General features: G+C 45.5%; 1 protein-coding gene across 2 annotated transcripts in view; it reads left to right on the top strand.

Moving 5' to 3' along the window:
* Nucleotides 1-60: 60 nt before the first annotated feature.
* OPRK1 (opioid receptor kappa 1) overlaps nt 61-13,005 on the top strand; it is a 32,480-nt gene continuing 19,535 nt past the window's right edge. Inside the window, exons 1-2 of one of the 2 annotated variants that reach the window (XM_006023859.2) lie at nt 61-198; nt 789-1,056. In XM_006023859.2, the coding sequence (XP_006023921.1) occupies nt 797-1,056 (260 nt within the window). In that variant the 5' untranslated portion in view covers nt 61-198; nt 789-796. Of the gene's footprint in view, nt 199-734; nt 1,057-13,005 lie in introns of both variants that reach the window. The other variant, XM_025204503.1, reaches the window with a different exon arrangement.

Raw genomic sequence — 13,005 nt, 5'->3', positions numbered from 1 at the left:
CTCTCCCCCTGCCGCTACTTGGGAGCTCATGCCTGGGATTCTGCTCAACTTCCAGTGCGTTCCTACCTCTCCAGAGATGCAGATGCTCCGGTTTCAGAAGTCCTAAAAGATCAGTGATGCCTCCAACAAGTAAAAGGATGTGTCTATACTTCTAAGACCATTTCTCTGGGGACGGCTCCTTTTCCAGGCCAGAAAGAGGTAATTTTTATTACTATATCTTTTCTAATTAAAAATAAAGCCCAACTTGCATCTGAAGGGAAAAGACTTATGGAAAATGGCAAGCAAATTGGGAATGGGGGCAGGGGAGGTTGTAGGGTTTTTCCCTTCACTGTTCTTCAGGGTAGCTGAAGTAAGAAAGTCCAGTGATTAGGATTATGTTTGATTTATGGAATGGGGACAGGGGAATGGAGGGTCAAGGTAGAGGACTGGACCTAAACTATTTCTAGAGCATAAGGTATCTCTGCTGTTTGTTCCTAAAGTGTAATCTTGTGAGTGGAGCAAAACATTAGCCAAACATCTTGTGTAGCATTTATTAGTATTCATCTGTTGCATTAAACGGCCAAAGGATTTTAAAAATGCAGATGTTCTGTTCAATATGATTCGCTTAAGTTGGTGCTAACTAAAATAAACCTCCCATCCTTACTCCCCACTCCACAAATTTGAAATCTAGCATCTTTTAATGCCCTGTCAGTATTTTCATGTTCTGTTTCATTCCCTCTCCTGTCTCTTTATAGTGTATTTGACTTACTCAGCCTCCGCTCTTGTCCACGTCTCTTCTCTGCCTGTAGTGGTCCTCATGGGGTCCCCGGTACAAATTTTTCGTGAAGAGCCAGGCTCTACCTGCTCCCCAGGTACCTGCTTCCTTCCCAGCACCAGCAGCAGCAAGCTTCTGGGCTGGGCCGACTATGACAACAATGCCAGTGATGCTTACGAGGACTTGCAGCAGAACCACACCAACATTTCCCCAGCTATCCCAATTATCATCACCGCTGTCTACTCCATGGTCTTTGTGGTTGGCTTAGTGGGCAACTCGTTGGTCATGTTTGTCATCATAAGGTAAGGGATGCTGAGGAGGACTCTTTGGCTTTTTAAAACCAAACCAATAGGCTTCAAGTGAGTCTTCATGGAAGGGGTGGAAGAAAAGAGGGCTGTTAAAAGCTCTTTGAGAGAGATAAAGTACATTATCCAGGATCCATAAGGAAGTGACTGAGCTGAGTCCAGATGTTTTCAACTATGCAGCTACTTAACTCTTTGCTAGGAGTACGATTAGAAACTAAGAGGAGAAACTGAAGTTATGAAGTCATCAGTCTGAGTAGTCGGGGGAGAGGTACTACATGTCTGTTTAATGTAATGTGGAGATAGAGTGCCCCCCATGGAGAAACAGTCAATGTCACACAAAAAGATGTACTACAATAAGAACACTTATTCTTGAGTCCAGTCTTAATTATTAGAGATCATCTTATATTTTGCTGGATATTAATTTGGACAGTCGGAATAGAAATCTGGAAATGTTTTTCCTTTAAATCAGGCCATTGATTAGTTAAACTCCATTCTTTCTTTGAGGCCTGATGAAATCAAAGTAAGCATCAATAGGGTTTTTTCATATTTCAAAAAACAGAAGCAATTATATGTATTTGCAATTATTAGTATTTCACATTAAGCAGCACAGTTAAATTAACCTATATTTACAGTTGCATAATTGTGTACATTTTTGTTAGTTTCCAGTGTAAGATGGAATATTCATGTTCTCTACTTATAATTTCTATTTGCAGGTTATAAAAAATACTCTATCTGGTACAGTTTGGCAAGTTTATAGTACACTTTCTGTTGATTGAGATCACTCAACCTTTTAATCTTCTCCTTTACAATGTACTTGAAATCTGCAATAAGCCTCCAGAAAGTTGTGTTCAAGACATCGTTATTGCTTAAGTAAAACAAGTTCATGTTTGGAAAGTCAGCTGGAAGGTATTAAAAAAAGATCTGATGAACAACTCTGGCATGATATGAATCCAATTGCTGAATTATGAAAAATGTGACAATTGATTCAGGTAGAAGTTAAATGGAAAGCAATATGGTTATTTACAATGTATTTTTGGAAGGGCACTTACAATCAGGTAGCAACCCCTGAAAATGAAAATAAAATCCCTTTTAGAAATCAGTACAATAAAAAAGATGCCTATGGGTCAATAAATAATAGGTTTGTTCCAGTATTGTCTTGCTGTAATTTTCATACTCCTACATATAGCTTGGTCCTTTACATATACCTTTACATACAATAGGAATTTAATTTCTTTTTGTATGCATGTGGGGAGAAAGAGGCCTTTAACTTTACACCCCCCCACCCCCTTTCTCTCTCTGCTTTCCCTCCTAATATTTTTTTGAAGTCCTGCTTCTTATGCCTTTCTTACACTTGTCAACATCCTCACACTAGACTTCTGTTACTCTTCCCTCTTTCTCTGTCTCTAGCTTATATTAATGGCTCTGGCATTGCTAAGATATATATTAAAATAGGTTTAAAAAAAGCCAAATGCTGGTACCTAATTATTCATCCTGTTTGCAATCTACCTTCTTTGCATCACACTTGCCTGATATATACCTACTATTTTTTTTTCATAATCCAGTGAAACTATATATTGTGGCAAAGTCCCTTTCTCCTCACACTCAAGCTCTGTGGGAAGCTTATGGAAAAGTGGTTTGGGCAGGATATTTCCCTCCACCTTTCCATTTTTCCTCCCCTCCTCTTACCAGAAGTCTTATGTGGGATGATGATACACTGCTTGCTCCTTTTCTTTTTACCACTCAAATATGTAGGGGATGCATATGATTCTATTCATTGTCATTTATTTCCTGCCTAAAATCTCCACCTAGTGCTAGCTATTCCCCTCTTACCACCTGCACTGTTGCTAGGCATTGCAGACAGCATGGGGAAGGCTTAGCTTCCTTCTTATTACCTTTTCATTAAATAAAGCTGAGATGTACATTGCATGAGTCTGTAAGCAAAACCACAAATGTCATGAGACTTCTGATAAAACAGGAAAAGTTAGCAGCATTGCCTCATATGTGGGAGACTTACAGCAGCCTGGGGAAGAACAGACAGGAGAAAGTTGGACCATACAGATTTAGATAAAAGGTCAAATGAGGTGACCCTGACTCAGAAATGATTACTTAATTGGTCTGTGAGTTGAATGCCATGGAACTGAGACTGCAACACAGGTGCCTTCATCCTTTACCTTTCTGGACAAGTGAGTAGGAAAAAATACTGAGTAGGAAATAACAATAATATTTTACACACTGTTGTACAAGGTTTCAAAAATTGCCTGCCTTCCATGATGCTTTCATGAAATAGAATCTCTTGAAATGTCCCTTTTCAGATTGAAAAGAACAAGTTTTCAGTTTGAAGGTATCCATCTCTCTCATTCTTCTTGAACCCAAGAGAACTTTGATTAAATTTATGAAATATTTTGGTTTTGACAGCATTTTTTCTTTGGGAAAAACATTTCATTGAACGTTTTCCAGTCAGCTCTAATATGCAATCTCTCTTCATAACCTAAATGTGTGATGCCTATGTGACATTACAAGGAGTTGGAGCTTGCTTCAATAGAACAAGAATTATGGGGGAGGAGGTGGGAGAGAAAGGGGGCTGGGAAAGACAGTCCTCACTTGAGAATGTTATCCTGGAAGAAAAGGGAGAGATGATAATATGAAACTCCTGATGACTACATCCTCTGTGGGATGGGATTAGAAAAGAGAGTACGTAGATATAGAAGACAGATGTAACTAAGAGCTCAACCTGTAGTGCATAATTCTGTGGAATGGAAGCCAAAATAAGATAAAAATTATGGTGAGAAGGAAGGAAGAAGAAAGCTTGAAATGCAATTCCCAAGAAGTATATAAAACAGTGCCTATTCTGCAGTGGAGAGAGATGGGGAAAAAAGGCATATGATGATGTATAGAGAAAGAAGGTAAAGAGTGAAACATCTATGGGTAGGGTGTGGAAAAAGAGGAAGATCAGTGGGGAGGGAAGGAGAGGGAAGCAGTGAGCAGGTAAGGGAAAACAGAAGAAGAAAGAAAAAAAGAAAGAAAATGGAAGAAGCAAAGCATTTGTAAGTGATAAAGAGAGAAACCCATACTTAGTTGGGTTTGAGAGCCAGTAGTGGGGGGGATACCAAGAAGGTCAAGCTCTTTTCAATTCCACCACTTTTAAGGGGATAAGAGAAATTCTCCTTAATGTGTGTGTGCATGTACATGTCACAGTTTAAGAGACTGTTCAACATGCTGCCGTGATGGGGAATATATGAATATCTGGAGAAAGGGGAGAGAGTTCTGCAGACACCATTGAAGAATCTTATTCTTTAGTGTTGTAGGAGGAAACCAAACCACATGCTTTTTCTTTGGTGGAGGGAGAAGTTCTCTGAAGGTAGAAGGCATAACAAGAAATTGCTGATACTATTTTACTAAGGAGGTTGTGTGGCCTGGTGGACTGAGACTCAAGAGACCTAGCACTCTTCCTGGTTCTGTGACTGAACTTCGTATATGACCTTGATTAAATCACTACCTCTTCATGCCTCAGTTTCCCCTTGTATAAAATGGAATAATGATTTTGATTGTCTTTGTGAATGCAGCACTTTCAAATCCTGCCCCCTTTACCACCAAAACCCCAAACTCCTCCAAAGCCAGATTTTTTACCCCAGAGGCTTACAATGCTTCAGGGACAATGGGCTGAAATTACCTAGCTCTGTACAAGGAAGGCTGGCACTTTTCATAGATTCATTGGTTGTAAGGCTGGAAAGGACCTTGGAAGATCATCGGGTCCAGCCCTCTGCAGTAACCAGGAAAGATAACTAGGGATCAGGTGACCACAGCAAGGTGACTGTCTAGTCTCCTCTAGAAGATTTCCAGGGTAGGTGATTGCACCTCCTCTGAAGGGAGCTTATTCCACAGTTTGGACACCCTGACTATGAAGAAGTTTTTCCTAATGTTGAGCCTGAATCAATCTTCCAGGAGTTTGTGGCCATTACTCCTGGTTTTCCCCTCGGGTGCCCTGGTGAACAGTTGCTCACCGAGCCCTTGATGTACTCCCCTAGTGTAGCGGTAAGCACTTTTCTACGATTTTCCCTAGGATGGAAGTTAGGATGATTGGCTTATAGTTACCTGAGTCCTCCCTCTTGTTCTTCTTGTGGCTGGGTGCAACATTGCCCTCTTCCATTCCTCAGGGACTTCTCCAGAGCACCATGAGTTGTGGAAGAGTTTTGCCAGGGGTTCTGCAATGATTTCAGCCAATTCCTTCAGCACTCTCAGATGAAGATCATCCAGTCCTGCTGACTTGTATACTTCTAATTTTATTAATTTGTAATACACCAATTCTACAGAAATAGTAGGAAGGCAGTTATTCCTACCGTGCTCATCCTCTACTCTACCTGGTGTGGTTTTCCCCTTGGTCTGGTGAAAGACCAAGGCAAAGTAGTCATTCAGGAGTTCAGCTTTCTTCTGGGTGCTGGTAACCAGCTCTCCTGAGTTGTTGAGCAATGGCCCCACACTCCCATTTGTTTTCCTCCTGTTCCCTATGTACCTAAAGAAGGACTTCTTGTTCTCCTTGATTCTCATTACTAATCTAAGTTTGGTCGCTGCTTTAGCCTGTCTTGGCTGTTCCCTGCAAATGCGGGCCATTGTGGAATAGTCCTTCTTGGGGCCCACCCCAAGCTTCCGTTGTTTATAAGCCTCTTTCTTCTTTCTTAAGAGGACCGTGATTTCCCTGTTAGCCAAGAGGGCCTCCCAGTCCTTCTGTTACCTTTTCTCTGCATGGGAATGGACTTACTTTGTGCTTAAAGGATTGTGTCCTTAAGGAACAACCACTCTTCATGCACACCTTTCGCCTTCAGTCCCTGGTCCTGCAGCACTTGCCCTACTAGTGACCTCAGCTTGTTGAAATTTGCATTTTTGAAGTCCAAGACTTCAATCCTACTGTCTGATTTGTCTGCCTTATGTCACACAGTGAACATGATGGTCTCACGGTTGCTGTTGCCCAGACTTCCCTCTATATTTAAGTTGGTCACCAGGTCATCTCCTTTGGCCAGGACCAACTCTAGCAGAGCATCACCTCTGGTTGGCCCATGCACCTCCTGAGTCAGGAAGAGCTCCTTGACGCAGGTCATGAAGGATTGCGACCATTACAACTTGGCTGAGTGTTCCTCCCAGGAGATGTCTGTATAATTAAAATCACCCATGGGGACCATGTCATGTGCACACGCAGCCTCAGTCAATTCTTGGGTGAACTCCAGATCAAGTTCCTCCCCCTGGTTTGATTGTCTTTTGATCTGGCCACTACTGCTGCCTCTGTCTGTCACTGTGCAGGCAAGGCAATCTTCCCTCTCCCCCTTCAAAAAATGCCACTGAATCCCCCCACTACTGAAACATTACAGAAACCCTGGCTTTGTGGGCCAGATATAGGCTGCAGGCCATAGGTTGTCAATACCTGCTTTACCACATATGTATCTTTCCCCTGGGCAGGGGATGAGAGAACAAACAAGGAATGACCAGACACGTACTCCTATTGTTTAAGTTGCTACTGGAAAGTGCTCATATACTACAGCAATGAGAATAATATAGAGAATAGAATAAGATGGGTGAAAATTGCAAAAACAAGATGGAAGTATTTAAGTCTTTGTGGGATTTCTACACCTGGCCATTTTTGAGATATGAGTTCACATCCAAGGTCTTAGGAGCTATTTCAAGAATGAAACACGGGTTTAAAATATCATATATAACTAAATAGCCTTGTCCCTTAAACCTAAATTTACTATTCCTAATTGGCTTCTAACTAGGTGCTTTGGATTTAAACTTTCAGGCAAAACTTCCAGGCTTTCTTGAGACAGCTAGATGGGAAGAAAAGTAAAGGAAATGAGTTACAACTGTAACTATAGTTTTGCTCTAGTCAAGTCACAAACAACTTGTACCTGTTTCCTGGGCATCACGTTAGCTGTCTTTTTACTCATTCTGGTTTTAGCTGTTTAGTGCATTTTGCCTGCATTGTTGCAGGTGATCATCTATTTGGGAGAGCAACTTCTGTTATTGAGCTTGGAGACATCCATTCCTTTATTCCTTTAAAAAATATCTTGCAAGCCTCCAGTGATCTAAATCATTCTTTAGGTCTTAAGACAGTTTTAACAAGAGTCCATGTCACAGTTATGTGGATTCATTCCTAAGGTAAAAGAGAGACTTCTGTTTTGCTGGTTTGTCTAATGTCTTAAAAATATGTAACCAGTAATTTGCTTCACTGGACTGAATGACATCTTATGTATGGAATCACTATAGACATTTCATACTATAACCCACTCTTTTTTGAGTTAGCTTAATGTCTGCTAAACCACATTGTCTTTGTTTCTTGTCTCACTCATTAATTACTTGACTGTACTTCATTAGCCAACGATTCAAAAGATAGTGGCCAAAGATTACATGGAAGTCTGTATAAGACCCCATGTCTGTTGACTACCGTCCATACTTTATTTGCTACATCAAAGGTTCCATCTACCTAAGGCACATATGTGGCCACCATTACACTGGGATCTAAGCATCATCTTGTACTTTTCAATGTGCTTAACAATTCCATATTGGAATACAAACAAAACAAAATATTCCTACAAAATTAAAAAAAAATAGGTACATAAAAAAATCAAAACAGTTCTTCAATTTTTACTTTAAAATTTTTTCTAATTTATGAGATAATTTAAAATACATTCAATTTAGAAACACAAAGTATCAAAATACAAAAAAAGTTTGAAAAAGTCCAGCTCATGGAATTCATCTGTTTGTTATTGACAATCATCATAGTTTCATTCTTTGATGAAATTACAAGTTTGATTAAGAAAGGTAACTACATAAATAGAATATATACTTTGTAAAGTATTTGATGTAGTACACTATAACATTCTGATTTAAAAAGCTTACCACAGTACTGCACACTATTTATAAAGCACTTTCTACAATTCTATGATTAATGGTCTCTGAGGCCCACTCTAACTGGTTAATTCTGCTGTTAACTGAGACCAGCTATACATGTAGGCTAAGCACAGACATTCAAAAAGCCTGAGCCTGAATTGATTCAATTTTTGCAGGTTGGTCTAACCTGCATAGATTGAACCAACAAGCAAGGGAATAGACATTCACTTCTGACTCTGGAAATGCAGCCACATACTTGCAGCAGCTCAGGGTAGAAGCCAAAGGGCACTAGAAAGAGCTCTCCCTTCCCTTAGTGGCTGGAAGCCTGGAGGGAAGCTGATCTGAGAGGGGTGGAGGGTGTGGCCAGGCCCCTTCAGGCTGCTCAGTGTGATTGGGGAGGGGGTTAAGCCATCACCCTGGTCTATGGGGACCCCAGCTGAGGTGTGTCTGGAGTGAGAAGAAGCCCTTGCCAGGCTTGTCCCTGAGTGGTGTGGAATGTGGCCAGCCGGCAGCCCAGGCAGTGGCTCAGATGAAGTGGGGCAGAGGAGATTAACGCCCCCTGCCTCCCCTCTCCAAGCACGGGATCCTAGCTGGGGTCTGCCTGGCTTTCCAGCCCCTGCTTGCAACTCAGCATGGCCCAGGAGCCCCAGAATTGCCCTCCTAGCCAGGGGGCAATCCTGTTGCAGAGGCTAGAGTTTCACTTGGGGCAGCATGAAAGCAAAGGCCAGATCAAGGGAGGGGAGCAAAACTGGCCCCAAGCAATGTTCCCGCTAAGGAGTAGTGGTCCGTGAGCACGCCACCTCGGTCTGGCATGGGGCACTTACTGAAGGGGGTTGGGGGCCAGGGGTCTGGGGCTGGGGGCTGGCATGGGCTCTGCCAGCTCCGGGGAACTGCTCTGTTCCCTTGCATCACCTTGGGGAGCAAGGAGGCATGTGGTGTCAGGGCTGAGGAGTGGAGCACTTCCCCAGAGCTGGTAGAGCCTGCAGAGCATTTCCCCAGAGCCAGTGGAGCCCATACCAGTCCCACCCTCCATCCCTGCCTTGCCTCACCTTGGAGAGGAGCCTCTGCCTGTCCCAAGTGAGGCTCCGCTGACTCTGGGCAACTGCTCCACTCCACAGCCCTGAAGCCATGTGCCTCCTCACTCCCAGGGCGATGCAGGGGAGTGGAGCAGTTCTCCAGAGCTAGCGGAGCCTGCACCAGGCCCACACCCCCACCTTGTCTCACCTCACCTTGCCTTGTCTCAGAGCTTACCTTCAGGTCCTCTCCTGGTGCACAGCCTTGAAAAGGCTGTGTGCAGCCAGACTTTTAGTTGTACGCAGCCGCACGTGCGTGCACCTTAGAGGGAACCTTGGCCCCAAGTCCAGGTGAGAACACACACAGAGCAGAGCACAGAGAGATCACAGTGGTGGTGGCTCCATCCTGGACATGAGCCCTGCCAAGCAGAGGGACCCAGGCTGGGGCTTGAGTTGGAATAGGCTCAAGTATATGTCCATGCTGGCCCAGGGCAAAGCCAAGCTGAGCATGCAGCTGAGGGAGCAGCTTCTGCCTGGTGGCCCCTTCTACCTGCTGGAGAGTGTCACCTGGGCCAGCCCTAGCCCCCACAGTGGTGTGCACAGTTCAGGCCTGCCCCAGCAGTTCCTGGACCTGGACAAGGGCACCAAGAAGCTGGGTGGCATGATGCTGAAGGCCCAGCTGGGTCAGGTGCAAAGCTCCTTCATGGGCTCCAAGGCAGATGAGCACAAGGGCTCCCCAGGTGGTGAGGAGGAGCTGGTTGCACCCGCCTCCACTGTGCGGTACTCACTGGATAGGCCTTAGCCCCACTACCTACAATCACCTGGGGCTCTGGGCACTGAGCTGGGTCTTCCTTGCTCTCTTTTCCCCTACCCAGTAGCAGTGTAGCACAGCCCCATGTACCAGGGGTCAGGTGCAGGGCAATAACCCTATGACTCCATGCTGCCCCAGGTGGCTTCCCTGCTGCCACTGCCTGCCTGCTCAGCAGCGAACTGCAGTTCAGCAGTGCAGGCAGCATGGGTGGTGCCTACCAGTATGGCCAGGGCAGGACCGCCAGTGGTGGCAGTGGGGAAGCTGTAGGGGTAGCATCCCATGCCTGGTAAATGGAGCTGTGCTGTACCACCTACAGGTAGGGGAAGAGTGAGCAGGCACTCCCAGCTCAGTGCCTGGGAGCCTGGGTGACTGCAGGTAGTAGTGCTGGGTACTGAGGCCATCCAATGAGTACCATATGGCAGAAGTAGGTGCAGGTAGCTCCTCCTCACCGCCCAGGGAGCCATTGAATCTGTCCACTTTGGAGCTCATGAAGGATCCCAGTGTCTAGCTCAGCTTGGAATCCAGCATTCTACTGTCCAGCTTCTTGGTGCCCTTGTCCAACTTCAGGCACTGCTGGTGCAAGCCCACACCATGTGCGCTGCTGCCAGGGCTGGGGCTGGCTCAGGTGCCACTCCAGTGGGTAGAAGGAGCCTCTGCGAAGGAGCTGCTCCTCCTGCTGTGTGCTCAGCTTGGCTTAGCTCTGCCCCAGGCTAGAGCAGATATGGACTTGAGCCCCTTCTCCACCCCTCCCAGGCTAGGTCCCTCTGTTTGGCAGGACTCACATCCAGGAAGGAGTCACCGCTGCTACAATCCCTCTGTGCTCTGCTCTGTGTGTGTCCCCACCTGGGCCTTGGACTGGTTTTGCTCTCCTCTCTTCCCCTCCCCCCCCCTGCAGCCCCTCCATGATCTATTCTTTGCTCCTGGGCTGCTTCAAGTGAAACCCCATCCAGGGCAGGGAAGGTGCAGCAGCATTGCCCCCTGGCTGGGACTGGGGCTCTGGGAGTCCCGGGCCATGCTGAACCATGAGCAGGGGGGAAAAGCTGGGCAGAATGGCTGGGGTCCCATGCTGATGAGAGAGGAGAGGCAGGGGGGTTTAATCCTCCTCCACTTGAGCCTGCTGTCCCACACCCCCATCCCCTCCACTCCAGTGGGAAAAGTCTGTCAGGGGCTGCTGCACCCTCACCAGGCAGAGCAACTGTGTCCCCAGCTGGGTTTCTCAGCTCCACCCCCTTGTCAGCCAGCTTTCACTGCTCCAGCTAGACAGCATGGGGGTGGGGCCAACCCTGCTCTGTTTGAGCAGACAGCACGGCCCAGCCCATAGCTGCAAAGAATCCTGGGATGCTGTGAGATATGATTTAACTTGAACCCGGAAGGGTTCTGGGACATAAACCAATTTTACCTAAATCAGTTAAGTCTGATACTACATTCAACCAGGTTTGTCTTAAACTAGTTTCAGCCATTTTGAAACTGGTTTATGTGCACTGAACTTCTGTTCTGTTACACGTTTAAATCAGTTTCTGATCACTTAAGCCAGTTTATGTGTAACTTATGTCCCTAGCCATAAGGTACCTAGCATGCCATAGACAGGTTTAACTAGCTATGAAGTCAGATCTCAAAAAATGGCTTGGAATGCCAGTCAACTGACCAGGCACCTAGTTGCAGGGGTGAACCAAATCCAACCAGAGCTGGGAGTCCTGCAGCTGAGGGGACTCTCAGCCCTGGCAGTGCCTGGCAGCTGTGGAGTCTGAGCTCTGAAAGCTGTGGGGTACAGCTATGATCTTCCAGCCCTTAGCATAGATGGATCACCCCTGCAGCTGGGGGATCACAGCTATTTTAATTTCGTAGCCCTAGGGGCTCCATGAAGAATCCCAGCAGTTGTGGGGCACGGCTGCAATCACCCAGCTCTAGAGGTGCATAGAGCACTCCCACAGCTAGGAGATGGCAGTTTCTGCAAACTTATAGTTGTGAGGGCACATCATGCCCCCCCCGGGGGTTGCAAGGCTGTAGTAGCTGCATTCTCCGAGATTGGTGTTAAACCCAACACTATTCACTAATGACCTGGAACATTGATGTAGATAAAAATTGTGAATAACACAAAGATTGGGCAAGTAATAAAGAATGAAAAGATTATGTAAGTGACATGGAATGGAGGGGTTGCTTCATAACTGGAGTCCATTAAAATTAAAACTATTTTAATACAACTGCTAAGTTATATATCTTAGGAACAAGGATTGTGAGTTATACTTAAAAAATATAGGACTGCATCCTAGAAAAAAATGTTTCAAATGAACATAGGGGTCATAGAGGACAACCAGGTTAACATAGGTTCCTAGTGCATAAACAAAGGCTCTATGGATGCACAAACAAGGTAGAAATTGGTAGGAATAAGGTTGTCATACTTGTAATACTTCATACAGTTCTATTATCTACATTTTAAGAAGTGCATTCAAAAGCATGCAGAAAATAGCCATAAAATACAGCCAAGGGCTGGAGAGATGCTTTACTGTGAGAGATCTAAAGTTCACAATCTATTTAGCTTTTCAAAAAGAAAATTGAGAGGTGACTTGATTATACCATGTGAGTACCTCCAAAGAAAAAAAAGTACTGGGTTTCTTTTATTCTAGCATAATGGGAATGAGAAAAGCATAATAGGAATCAGTGGCTGGAAGCTGAAGCCATCCAAATTCTGTAAGGCTCTTGTCAATTGCCAGAGAGTCAAATTGACAATGGCAGTTAGGTTGGAAATCTTGAAAAGCAAGCAGCTTGGGGCAGTTAGCTCACTTCCTGGTTTTGGCAGGTAGAGAAGAGAGCTTGTACACTCGGCCTCCTTGGGCACATCCAGGCGAGTGCATACGTGCCTCTTGCCCCATCTCAAACCCCTTTGAGATGGGGCAAGAGGCATGTGTGGGAACAAAAAAATGTTTCCCACACTGCAAGTTTGCGGCACGGAGAAAATTAGATCCCTGGATATCCAGGGGTCTAAAAAAATCGAAGTTTAAAAAAGTGGAGCAGGGCATGATCCCAGACTGTGCCCTGAGACAACCAGAGGCTGGGTCCTCCATGGAGATGCTCTGGCTGCCAGAGCGTCTCTGTGGTTGGCCCCTCACCCTGGTGCTGAAACGCGCGGCTGGCTAGGGCTCCAGTGCTTGTAAGTAAGGGGTCAGGGGGGCTGGGGGAGGGGACCATGGAGGGGACCCCTGCTGGTCCCGTCCACTCCCCCAGCTCCCCAGCCCTGCTCTGCCCGGC

Source organism: Alligator sinensis, unplaced genomic scaffold (genome assembly GCF_000455745.1).
Source record: "Alligator sinensis unplaced genomic scaffold, ASM45574v1 scaffold612_2, whole genome shotgun sequence".
NCBI lineage: Eukaryota > Metazoa > Chordata > Crocodylia > Alligatoridae > Alligator > Alligator sinensis.
The sequence above is the reverse complement of the archived record's forward strand: the minus strand, read 5'-3'. Positions and strand labels throughout refer to the sequence as shown.